The sequence below is a fragment of the Notolabrus celidotus genome, chromosome 9 (assembly GCF_009762535.1).
Source record: "Notolabrus celidotus isolate fNotCel1 chromosome 9, fNotCel1.pri, whole genome shotgun sequence".
Classification (NCBI taxonomy): domain Eukaryota; kingdom Metazoa; phylum Chordata; class Actinopteri; order Labriformes; family Labridae; genus Notolabrus; species Notolabrus celidotus.
In genome coordinates, this window is record NC_048280.1 from 37394275 (window position 1) to 37407651 (window position 13377).

Genomic DNA, 13377 nt, shown 5'->3' on the forward strand with positions numbered 1-13377 from the left:
CTGCTCCTCTTTTTCTCTGCTCCTCTGTCTCTCTGCTCCTCTGTCCCTCTGCTTCTGTCTCAATGCTCCTCTGTCTCTCTTCTCCTCTGTCTCTCTGCTCCTCTGTCCCTCTGCTCCTCTGTCCACCTGCTCCTCTTTCTCTCTGCTCGTCTGTCCCTCTGCTCCTGTCTCTCTGCTCCTCTGTCCCTCTGCTCCTCTTTCTCTCTGCTCCTCTGTCCCTCTGCTCCTCTGTCTCTCTGCTCCTCTGTCCCTCTGCTCCTCTGTCACTCTGCTCCTCTGTCCCTCTGCTCCTCTGTCTCTCTGCTCCTCTGTCCCTCTGCTCCTCTGTCCCTCTGCTCCTCTGTCCCTCTTCTCCTCGGTCCACCTGCTCCTCTGTCCCTCTGCTCCTCTGTCTCTCTGCTCCTCTGTCCCTCTGCTCCTCTGTCCCTCTGCTCCTCTGTCCCTCTTCTCCTCGGTCCACCTGCTCCTCTGTCCCTCTGCTCCTCTGACTCTCTGCTCCTCTGCCCCTCTGCTCCTCTGTCCCTCTGCTTCTCTGTCTCTCTGCTCCTCTGTCTCTCTGCTCCTCTGCTCCTCTGTCCCTCTGCTCCTCTGTCTCTCTGCTCCTCTGTCTCTCTTCTCCTCTGTCTCTCTGCTCCTCTGTCGCTCCTCTTCTCTGTCCCTCTGATCCTCTGTCTCTCTTCTCCTCTGTCCCTCTGCTCCTCTGTCTCTCTTCTCCTCTGTCTCTCTGCTCCTCTGTCTCTCTTCTCCTCTGTCTCTCTGCTCCTCTTTTTCTCTTCTCGTCTGTCCCTCTGCTCCTCTGTCTCTCTTCTCCTCTGTCTCTCTGCTCCTCTGTCTCTCTTCTCCTCTGTCTCTCTGCTCCTCTGTCTCTCTGCTCCTCTGTCCCCCTGCTCCTCTGTCCCTCTGCTCCTCTGTCCCTCTGCTCCTCTGTCTCTCTGCTCCTCTGTCTCTCTGCTCCTCTGTCTCTCTTCTCCTCTGTCTCTCTGCTCCTCTGTCTCTCTGCTCCTCTGTCCCTCTGCTCCTCTGTCTCTCTGCTCCTCTGTCCCTCTGCTCCTCTGTCCCTCTGCTCCTCTGTGTCTCTTCTCCTCTGTCCCTCTGCTCCTCTGTCCACCTGCTCCTCTTTCTCTCTGCTCGTCTGTCCCTCTGCTCCTGTCTCTCTGCTCCTCTGTCCCTCTGCTCCTCTGTCACTCTGCTCCTCTGTCCCTCTGCTCCTCTGTCTCTCTGCTCCTCTGTCCCTCTGCTCCTCTGTCCCTCTGCTCCTCTGTCCCTCTTCTCCTCGGTCCACCTGCTCCTCTGTCCCTCTGCTCCTCTGTCTCTCTGCTCCTCTGTCCCTCTGCTCCTCTGTCCCTCTGCTCCTCTGTCCCTCTTCTCCTCTGTCCCTCTGCTCCTCTGTCCCTCTGCTCCTCTGTCCCTCTTCTCCTCGGTCCACCTGCTCCTCTGTCCCTCTGCTCCTCTGACTCTCTGCTCCTCTGCCCCTCTGCTCCTCTGTCCCTCTGCTTCTCTGTCTCTCTGCTCCTCTGTCTCTCTGCTCCTCTGTCCCTCTGCTCCTCTGTCCCTCTGCTCCTCTGTCTCTCTGCTCCTCTGTCTCTCTTCTCCTCTGTCTCTCTGCTCCTCTGTCGCTCCTCTTCTCTGTCCCTCTGATCCTCTGTCTCTCTTCTCCTCTGTCCCTCTGCTCCTCTGTCTCTCTTCTCCTCTGTCTCTCTGCTCCTCTGTCTCTCTTCTCCTCTGTCTCTCTGCTCCTCTGTCTCTCTTCTCGTCTGTCCCTCTGCTCCTCTGTCTCTCTTCTCCTCTGTCTCTCTGCTCCTCTGTCTCTCTTCTCCTCTGTCTCTCTGCTCCTCTGTCTCTCTGCTCCTCTGTCCCCCTGCTCCTCTGTCCCTCTGCTCCTCTGTCTCTCTGCTCCTCTGTCTCTCTGCTCCTCTGTCTCTCTTCTCCTCTGTCTCTCTGCTCCTCTGTCTCTCTGCTCCTCTGTCCCTCTGCTCCTCTGTCTCTCTGCTCCTCTGTCTCTCTGCTCCTCTGTCTCTCTGCTCCTCTGTCCCTCTGCTCCTCTGTCTCTCTGCTCCTCTGTCCCTCTGCTCCTCTGTCCCTCTGCTCCTCTGTGTCTCTTCTCCTCTGTCCCTCTGCTCCTCTGTCTCTCTGCTCCTCTGTCCCTATGCTCCTCTGTCTCTCTGCTCCTCTGTCTCTCTGCTCCTCTGTCCCTCTGCTCCTCTGTCTCTCTGCTCCTCTGTCTCTCTGCTCCTCTGATCACGAAGGAAGAAGAAAAAGGTTGACAGGTACTCCACCTTCTTCTTGTTCTGAGCCACTTTCTGAGCCGTCTGTAGTAATAAAAGAGAGAGAAGAAGAATTAAGGAAAAGACTGACCACCTGTATCTGTACCACATGTTATAACACATGTTATTACAAGACAATAATTAAAACATGTTATGATTAGTCACATGTTATAGCAACACATGTTATGATTAGTCACATTAAATAACACATGTTATGATGAGTCACATGTAATAATACATGTTATTATAAGTCCCTTTTAATAACACACTTGATTAAAAGTCACATGTTATAACACGTTATAATGAGACATTTGTAATGACACGTTATGAGACACGTGTAATAACTCACATTCTTATAAGACATGCTATAACACGTTATTATAAGACATAAGTAATAACAACACGTTATTATAAGACACATGTAACAACACACCTGATTATACGACATACGAAATAACACGTTATTTTGAGTCACATGTAATGATACTTTATTCTAAGACATGTTATAACATAGTTATCATAAGACATGTTATAGAACATGTTATTATATAACATATTTAATAACACATATTTACATGATACATGTAATTACTTACTTTTCAATGGTAAATGATTACTTTGACACATTTGATCATAATGATCAGAACAATAATGATCCTAAGACAATATGTTGACTGAGCAGGTTTGAGATCTGGTTTCCTCTTGTCCCTTTTACCTGATACTCAGAACATGACAGAATAGAGGGAACTTGTACACACCCCTCGGCCACAGGCACACTGTGCACTGATTGGATGCTTTATTAAAGTGCGACCAATCAGATGCAGCAGGAGGGATAATGGCGTTCAGAGGACTGGTGTTTGATGGTATAATATTATTGTTTTTATTCCTAACATCATTTAAAATAGAGTTTTCCTCTTGGGAGTGTAACTTATATTATAATTACAGTTAATAATTCAAGTTAAATACATGGACACATGCCATATGAATAAAAACTACCTTTATTTTGCTGACAGCTTCCTGCGCCTGCATCATCCGGACATTCTTGGAGGGTGTTTTGTCTGACAGCAGCTGGGTGGAGCCGAGGTAGTTGGCAGCAAAGATGATCCCATCGATCAGGTCCTCAGGGTCACATGGTCCGGGAACTAGGGGTGGGGGTGGGGGTTGTTATGTTACTATGTGTTACATAATGTTCTTGTTTAAAGTTACCCATGAAGAACTGTGAAGTGTTTATTTTTCAGGAATGAAAAAAATGCTGAGAACACACTGAAGTAATGTTTTTCACAGCACACTCAGATTAAATAATCCATCAAAACTGAGATTATGAATATCCTTAATCTGATCAGCCATATTTTTCTTGTTTGTTCACACTAAATATGTCACGGCCCATCCCTCCCAGTTAGAGACAGATCGAAATGTTTTTACTCTTCCTGACCACAAGGGGGTGGACTCACCTTCCACATATGTGGGGAACGATGCCAGACTTCTCCTGGACTGAAAAACAAAAAGTGACAACATTTTTCAAACTTCACTTTGAGTCCATGTTTAAGCTCTAATCAGACACAGTCAGGACGACCATAAGAATAAAACCTGTTCACAATAAAACAACGGAAATAAGGACAAAAAATTTTGTTTTCATGCATTTGAATCTGTTTCAAAATATCAAACATGTGTTCATCTAATAAAATCTGTTTTATAAAATAAAATCTGATTTGAAACCATGAAATTTAATTTTGTTTTATAAAATCTGTTATTTCAAAATAAAATGTTTTTATTAAATAAAATCACTTTTAATGAAAAATATTGATCAATTGATGTGTTTATTTGGAGCATGGACATTAAAAATAAATATTTGTTAATAAAAATGAACAAGAAAGAGAAGAAAAGTTAACACAATTCATCAGTGAGCACTGAAAACTTTCTATTCACATGTGCAAACAGGAGAAGGAAGAAGTGGAAACCTTTGTTCCTCCGCCTTTATCATAATTTATATCTGTTTATATAAAATCTGTTTACTAAATAAAATCCCTATTTATGAAATTAAGTCAGTTGTTCAAAAATATAGTTTGTGTCTTTAACAATCAATTTGATTGAAAAAAAAACTTTTTTTTTAATTGACAGATTTTTTTAAATTAAACTTGTGTTAAGAAAGTCTTATACAGTGGTGGAAAACAGTTTCCAAACACCCCAAATATTGCATTGAGAATCACTCTTAGGTCTTCAAGTGCAATTTCTTTTAGTCCAGTCACAGCCAGGTTTATTTATTCCTTGTTCAGTTTTTAACACATTCTATGTTATTTGTTGACTTTGATACCGACAATGTTGAGAACTGACATATTGAAACTGTCAAGAATTTAGCTTTGTTAGTTTTTCTTGTAAACAATAAACAAAATAAAAAATATAATTTGTATTTGTTGATGTCTGTCTGATAATTTGAAGGGTGTCCGAAAACGTTTTTCCATCACTGTATGTTCTTTAAAAAGATATTTTGTTCTTGAAACATAAAATATTTTGAATTAGCATTAAATCTGTTCCAGTTAAAACATCTAATCTGTTTAATTAGATCAAATCTGTAATAAAAAAACACAAAACATTACAATGACATCTATATCTGAATAATTAAACATTTTAAAATACGTTTTTTTATTAAAATGTTTAAATATTTAAACATCTCTCTTCATAAATGTATTCCCTTTCCTGCATATCACACCCTAATGTGAAGATTATAACAGTTTAGACATTTTCTTTACTTTGATTTTATTCATTTTGAATTTTGTTTTCTGAATTTCAGAAGTCTTATTCAGTTTTTAATGTTGTTGTTTGTTTGTTTGTTTAGTCTTTGGTGTTAGTTTTTGGTTTTTGGAAGACCCAAAAAGACCTGAAAAGATGTTGTGTAGAAAAAGACCTGAGGACCGGTTTTGAATCAGTCACCATCATATGGTCGTGAATCAGCGGTGCTAGTACATGTGAGCGGGGGTGTCGTTTTGGAGGAGCTCCGAGGGGGGGGGGGGGGGGGGGGGGTTAGACGGAGTCCTGAGGAAATGCTACATTCAAATTCATGCTAGTTTTCCATGTCTACCAACCCTAGCATTAACTAGTAGACCATAATGTCCAAACTAACCAAAACATTGTTGCAGATATGACGTTTACACTTCCAGCAGCCAATCAGAGGAAAGCATCTGTTTTGATGCAGGTTTTGTTACATGTGTTATCTTTCATGCTTAATTGTCTCTGAACTGACCAACAGCTGAAACAAACTTCCTCCTTCTGCTGCTACAATCACAGAACAACAACAGTGTGTATGTCAATCTTGATAAAGTGTCACAGTAAGGTGAGAACTATAGCCTTAATCCTTATTCTAGGATGTGTCTGTAATAAAGGTGATATCAAGAGGTAAAATGATCAACTACAACATACTCTAGAGATCAAATATTTCTGATCATATTTTTACAAAGGATGTAATCTCTTGTGGAAAACACGTTGCTGAAGTAATCTAGCTGGGAGAACCCTCTGTATCTCCTCATCCTCCAAATCATCCCACTCTTCAAAACGATGCGCCGTATCAACCGGTACTCTACAGAGGACTTTACACCTACGAGGAGCCAAGTGTAAGAATTCAGTTGGAACTTAGGCTGACGTTGGAACTATCTCAGCTGGTGCAACGCCCAAAACGTTAGTAGAGTGTAAACTCCATCCTAAATCAGAAGTTACGTTCAAAGTAGGCTACGTTTGAACTTACAGTCATGGCCAAAAGTTTTGAGAATGACACAAATATTACATTTTCACAAAGTCTGCTGCTTCAGGGTTTTTAGGTGTTTTTGTCAGATGTTTCTATGGTATAATGAAATACAATTAGAAGCATTTCATAAGTATCAAAAGCTTTTATTGAGAATTACACAGAATTCATGCAATAAGTCAATATTTGCAGTGTTGACCCTTCTTTTTCGAGACCTCTGCAATTCTCCCTGGCATGCTGTCAATCAACTTCTGGACCAAATCCTGACTGATGGCAGTCCATTCTTGCATAATCAATGCTTGGAGTTTGTCAGAATTTGTGGGTTTTTGATTGTCCACCCGCCTCTTGAGGATTGACCACAAGTTCTCAATGGGATTAAGATCTGGGGAGTTTCCTGGCCAAGGGCCCAAAATCTTAATGTTTTGTTCCCCGAGCCATTTTGTTATGACTTTTGCTTTATGGCAAGGTGCTCCATCATGCTGGAAAAGGCATTCTTCATCACCAAACTGCCCTTGGATGGTTGTGAGAAGTTGCTCTGGGAGGACGTTCTGGTACCATTCTTTATTCATGGCTGTGTTTTTAGGCAAGATTGTGAGAGAGCCCACTCCCTTGACCGAAAAGCAACCCCACACATGAATGGTCTCAGGATGCTTCACTGTTGGCAAGAGACAGGACTGATGGTAGCGCTCACCTCGTCTTCTCCGAACAAGCCTTCCTCCAGATGCCCCAAACAATCGGAAAGGGGATACATCAGAGAAAATGACTTTACCCCAGTCCTCAGCAGTCCAGTCCCTGTACCTTCTGCAGAATATCAGTCTGTCCCTGATGTTTTTACTGGAGAGAAGTGGCTTCTTTGCTGCCCTCCTTGACACCAGGCCTTCCTCCAAAAGTCTTCGCCTCACTGTGCGTGCAGATGCACTCACACCTGCCTGCTGCCATTCCTGAGCAAGCTCTGCACTGGTGGTGGCCCGATCCCGCAGCTGTAACACCTTCAGGAGACGGTCCTGGCGCTTGCTGGACTTTCTTGGGCGCCCTGGAGCCTGTTTGGCAACAATTGAACCTCTCTCCTTGAAGTTCTTGATAATTGGATAGACGGTTGACTGAGGTGCAATCTTACTCGCTGCTATAAACTTCCCTGTTAGGCCCTTTTTGTGCAATGCAATGATGGCTGCACGTGTTTCCTTGCAGGTAATCATGGCTAACAGATGAGGAACAATGGTGTCATGCACCATCTTCCTTTTAAAGTGTCCAGTCACTCAATCATGACAGATTGATTGCCAGCCTTGTCCTCATCAACACCCACACCTGTGTTAATGTGTGTGACACCTGTGTGTCATTGAAATGATGTTAGCTGGTCCTTTTGTGGCAGGGCTGAAATGCAGTGGAAATGTGTTTTTGGTGATAAAGTTCATTTTCAAGGCAAAGAGGGACTTTGCAATTAATTGCAGTTGAGCTGATCACTCCTCATAACATTCTGGAGTATATGCAAATTGCCATTATAAAAACTGAAACAGCAGACTTTGTGAAAATGTAATATTTGTGTCATTCTCAAAACTTTTGGCCATGACTGTACACACAGCTGGTGCAACAGGCTGCAGATCATCAAAGAGAACGACAGCGTTATGAAGGAAAAGTGGACGAGATATAATAAAAATATACATAAATATATAATATTAATGGTCAGTGGTTGAAGAAAAGTTGTATCTGTATTGTAAAAGTTTCCCCTGGGGGGTCCCGAGACAAAGATAGGGGGTCGTGAGATGTATTCCAGAATGTTTTTTAAAGTTATCTAAAATTAGTACATTTTACCCATTATAGTAAAAAATATCAACAAAAACAGACGCTAATTTGAAATAAAACCTTGAAAATATAAAGTGTAATGAGTTTTCTTCCTTTCTTTGTTTCCAGATGACTCCTAAGTTTAGAGTTAGTGAACAGTTAATTATCAAAAGCATCAGTAGCAGCAGGTTCATTCATAACAGCACAGTAAACAGACACATGCTCATATAGGTAGGGTCATTTTCTGCAGACCAGCTAAATGAAGACACATTAAATCACTTTGAGGGACAGTGGGGGTCACGAGTCTTTGGCACCTATATTTATTTGCGGGGTGAAAAGTTTGGGAAAACATAGAATAAAAAGTGAACTTTGAACTTCTGCTGCTATCATCAAACCAAAACATAACTCCTGATGCTTCGTCTGAGACGGACCATTAAGGATGAGAGTCTGTCAGGGTGCTGGTGCCAAAGACCGAGACCGAGGACATTCATCTGGTTTTACTTGAGTTGTGTAAACATTTGATTCAGTTTTAGTTAGTTAGCGTTTTTCACTTTAATTTGAATTTCAGCACACTAAAATGTTTGACATTTGATATTTTGGTTGAGGATAATAAACTTGCTGATGTCTCTCAGAGTTTCCTGTCCTGTCCTCAGAATAAACCCCAAGAATGTCAGAAAATATAAGATGAATCAAAACTGTTAGACACTTTGTAAAAACTGTAATCTGTGTTTGAAAATAAGTGTCTCAGAAAATCAAATTTATTATAAAAATAATGTTTTTTACAAACCTGTCTTATTTTAAATAAAAAGGTGTTTTTTTCTTAATAAAAAAAAATCTCTTTCAAAGTGTATTTCTTTAATTTGCATCACTAAATGTTTCATATCTCAATCATAACATGTGTATTTCATGACCTCTGACCTCTTTGCTGGAGGGGGAGGAGTCAAAGGTGTGGTCCTGGAGCAGGTGGAGACTGGACGACTCTGCACCTGGAGGAGACGGAGAGCCTGAACGAGGGGACTGCAGGAAGAGGACAAGAAACAGAACATCATCCATGAATCCTCCAATCAGAACCCAGGAACTCTTTCACTGAAAATAATGAATAAACAGTAACATAAGGTGTTTCCTCAAGATGTTACCTAGAGGAATCACATATAAGGTGTTTCCTCAAGATGTTACCTAGAGGAAGCATATATAAGGTGTTTCCTCAAGATGTTACCTAGAGGAAGCATATATAAGGTGTTTCCTCATGATGTTACCTAGAGGAAGCATATATAAGGTGTTTCCTCATGATGTTACCTAGAGGAAGCATATATAAGGTGTTTCCTCATGATGTTACCTAGAGGAAGCATATATAAGGTTTTTCCTCAAGATGTTACCTAGAGGAAGCATATATAAGGTGTTTTCTCATGATGCTACCTAGAGGAAGCATATATAAGGTGTTTCCTCATGATGCTACCTAGAGGAAGCATATATAAGGTGTTTCCTCATGATGCTACCTAGAGGAAGCATATATAAGGTGTTTCCTCAGTGGCTACCTAGAGGAAGCATATATAAGGTGTTTCCTCAAGATGTTACCTAGAGGAAGCATATATAAGGTGTTTCCTCAAGATGCTACCTAGAGGAAGCTTATATAAGGTGTTTCCTTATGATGCTACCTAGAGGAAGCATGTATAAGGTGTTTCCTCATGATGTTACCTAGAGGAAGCATATATAAGGTGTTTCCTCAAGATGCTACCTAGAGGAAGCATATATAAGGTGTTTCCTTATGATGCTACCTAGAGGAAGCATGTATAAGGTGTTTCCTCAAGATGCTACCTAGAGGAAGCTTATATAAGGTGTTTCCTCATGATGCTACCTAGAGGAAGCTTGTATAAGGTGTTTCCTTATGATGCTACCCAGAGGAAGCATGTATAAGGTGTTTCCTCATGATGTTACCTAAAGGAAGCATATATAAGGTGTTTCCTCATGATGCTACCTAGAGGAAGCATATATAAGGTGTTTCCTCATGATGCTACCTAGAGGAAGCATATATAAGGTGTTTCCTCATGATGCTACCTAGAGGAAGCATATATAAGGTGTTTCCTCATGATGCTACCTAGAGGAAGCTTATATAAGGTGTTTCCTCATGATGCTACCTAGAGGAAGCTTATATAAGGTGTTTCCTCATGATGCTACCTAGAGGAAGCATGTATAAGGTGTTTCCTCATGATGTTACCTAGAGGAAGCATATATAAGGTGTTTCCTCAAGATGCTACCTAGAGGAAGCTTGTATAAGGTGTTTCCTTATGATGTTACCTAGAGGAAGCATATATAAGGTGTTTCCTCAAGATGCTACCTAGAGGAAGCTTATATAAGGTGTTTCCTCATGATGCTACCTAGAGGAAGCTTATATAAGGTGTTTCCTTATGATGCTACCTAGAGGAAGCATATATAAGGTGTTTCCTCATGATGCTACCTAGAGGAAGCATATATAAGGTGTTTCCTCATGATGCTACCTAGAGGAAGCATATATAAGGTGTTTCCTCAAGATGCTACCTAAAGGAAGCATATATAAGGTGTTTCCTCATGATGCTACCTAGAGGAAGCATATATGAGGTGTTTCCTCATGATGTTACCTAGAGGAAGCATATATGAGGTGTTTCCTCATGATGCTACCTAGAGGAAGCATATATAAGGTGTTTCCTCATGATGCTACCTAGAGGAAGCATATATAAGGTGTTTCCTCATGATGTTACCTAGAGGAAGCATATATAAGGTGTTTCCTCATGATGTTACCTAGAGGAAGCTTATATCAGGTGTTTCCTCATGATGCTACCTAGAGGAAGCATATATAAGGTGTTTCCTCATGATGCTACCAAGAGGAAGCATATATAAGGTATTTCCTCATGATGCTACCTAGAGGAAGCATATAAGCTGTTTCCTCATAGTGCTACCTAGGAAGAATATAAGGTGTTTCCTCATGATGCTACCTAGAGGAAGCATATATAAGGTGTTTACTCATGATGTTACCTAGAGGAAGCATATATAAGGTGTTTCCTCATGATGCTACCTTGAGGAAGCATATATAAGGTGTTTCCTCATGATGCTACCTAGAGGAAGCATATATAAGGTGTTTCCTCAAGATGCTACCTAGAGGAAGCTTATATAAGGTGTTTCCTCATGATGTACCTAGAGGAAGCATATATAAGGTGTTTCCTCAAGATGTTACCTAGAGGAAGCATATATAAGGTGTTTCCTCAAGATGCTACCTAGCGGAAGCATATATAAGGTGTTTCCTCAAGATGTTACCTAGAGGAAGCATATATAAGGTGTTTCCTCATGATGTTACCTAGAGGAAGAATATATAAGGTGTTTCCTCATGATGCTACCTAGAGGAAGCATATATAAGGTGTTTCCTCATGATGTTACCTAGAGGAAGCATATATAAGGTGTTTCCTCATGATGTTACCTAGAGGAAGCATATATGAGGTGTTTCCTCATGATGTTACCTAGAGGAAGCATATATGAGGTGTTTCCTCATGATGCTACCTAGAGGAAGCATATATAAGGTGTTTCCTCATGATGCTACCTAGAGGAAGCATATATAAGGTGTTTCCTCATGATGTTACCTAGAGGAAGCATATATAAGGTGTTTCCTCATGATGTTACCTAGAGGAAGCTTATATCAGGTGTTTCCTCATGATGCTACCTAGAGGAAGCATATATAAGGTGTTTCCTCATGATGCTACCTAGAGGAAGCATATATAAGGTATTTCCTCATGATGCTACCTAGAGGAAGCATATAAGCTGTTTCCTCATAGTGCTACCTAGGAAGAATATAAGGTGTTTCCTCATGATGCTACCTAGAGGAAGCATATATAAGGTGTTTACTCATGATGTTACCTAGAGGAAGCATATATAAGGTGTTTCCTCATGATGCTACCTTGAGGAAGCATATATAAGGTGTTTCCTCATGATGCTACCTAGAGGAAGCATATATAAGGTGTTTCCTCATGATGTTACCTTGAGGAAGCATTTATAAGGTGTTTCCTCATGATGCTACCTAGAGGAAGCATATATAAGGTGTTTCCTCATTGTGCTACCTAGGAAGCATATAAGGTGTTCCCTCATGATGCTACCTAGAGGAAGCATATATAAGGTGTTTCCTCATGATGCTACCTAGAGGAAGCATATATAAGGTGTTTCCTCAGAATGCTACCTAGAGGAAGCATATATAAGGTGTTTCCTCATGATGTTACCTAGAGGAAGCATATATAAGGTGTTTCCTCATGATGCTACCTAGAGGAAGCATATATAAGGTGTTTCCTCATGATGCTACCTAGAGGAAGCATATATAAGGTGTTTCCTCATGATGCTACCTAGAGGAAGCATGTATAAGGTGTTTCCTCAGTGGCTACCTAGAGTAAGCATATATGAGGTGTTTCCTCATGATGCTACCTAGAGGAAGCATGTATAAGGTGTTTCCTCAGTGGCTACCTAGAAGAAGCATATATAAGGTGTTTCCTCATGATGCTACCTAGAGGAAACATATATAAGGTGTTTCCTCATGATGCTACCTAGAGGAAGCATATATAAGGTGTTTCCTCATGATGCTACCTAGAGGAAGCATATATAAGGTGTTTCCTCAGTGGCTACCTAGAGGAAGCATATATCAGGTGTTTCCTCATGATGCTACCTAGAGGAAGCATATATAAGGTGTTTCCTCATGATGTTACCTAGAGGAAGCATATATAAGGTGTTTCCTCAGTGGCTACCTAGAGGAAGCATATATCAGGTGTTTCCTCATGATGCTACCTAGAGGAAGCATATATAAGGTGTTTCCTCATTGTGCTACCTAGGAAGCATATAAGGTGTTTCTTCATGATGCTACCTAGAGGAAGCATATATAAGAGGTTTCCTCATTGTGCTACCTAGGAAGCATATAAGGTGTTTCCTCATGATGCTACCTAGAGGAAGCATATATAAGGTGCAAATAATTGGTCCTAGCACTGATCCTTGTGGACTTTTCATTAATGTGAATTGAGATCGATCTGTCAGGTACGATTTGAACCAAGCTAAAGCAGTTCCTGTAATGCCAGTTAGTCGCTCTAATCTCTGTAACAGGATGTGATGGTGAATCGTATCGAATGCTAAGATTATCCAGGATTCAAAATCGCTGCGGGTGTTTACATGGACCTGAGTATTTTAACACAAACAAACAAACACAATGAGAAGAAGGCTAAAAGAATAACACATGACTATACACATGAATAGTTGAACATAAAGAGATAAAACTTTGCACCTAAAATACAGTAAAGGTATGTCTTGAGTTGGTTTTAAACGTGTTGATGCTCTGTGAAGCGTGGTGTTCCTGTTGTTCCAGCTCTTTCTCGTTGGATCAAACAGCAGACTGGAGTCTCTGATTACAGCCAGAAACACACTACAAGACGGATCACACACAGATCCATGTTCTGTCTCATAAGTGCCCTGTGTCAATAAAATCTGATAACCGCTCGTAGCTCTGCTCCCGTCATTCACAGCACGTGGAGGCGCTTATTGTTCATCGGCGTCTTCACTGAAATACAAGACAGAGCACGCCATGTACGCAGTGAAACGCAGCAT

The 13377-nt window shown here is 41.4% G+C and overlaps 1 protein-coding gene across 2 annotated transcripts in view; it reads right to left on the reverse strand.

Annotated features, from left to right (window-relative positions):
• apba1a (amyloid beta (A4) precursor protein-binding, family A, member 1a) overlaps positions 1-13377 on the reverse strand; it is a 47116-nt gene that overhangs the window by 10442 nt on the left and 23297 nt on the right. For both annotated transcript variants that reach the window (XM_034692604.1, XM_034692603.1), the window contains 4 exons: positions 8695-8793; positions 3716-3755; positions 3261-3406; positions 2277-2309 (listed from right to left, as the gene is read on the reverse strand). In XM_034692604.1, the coding sequence (XP_034548495.1) occupies positions 2277-2309; positions 3261-3406; positions 3716-3755; positions 8695-8793 (318 nt within the window). The remainder of the gene's footprint in view (positions 1-2276; positions 2310-3260; positions 3407-3715; positions 3756-8694; positions 8794-13377) is intronic.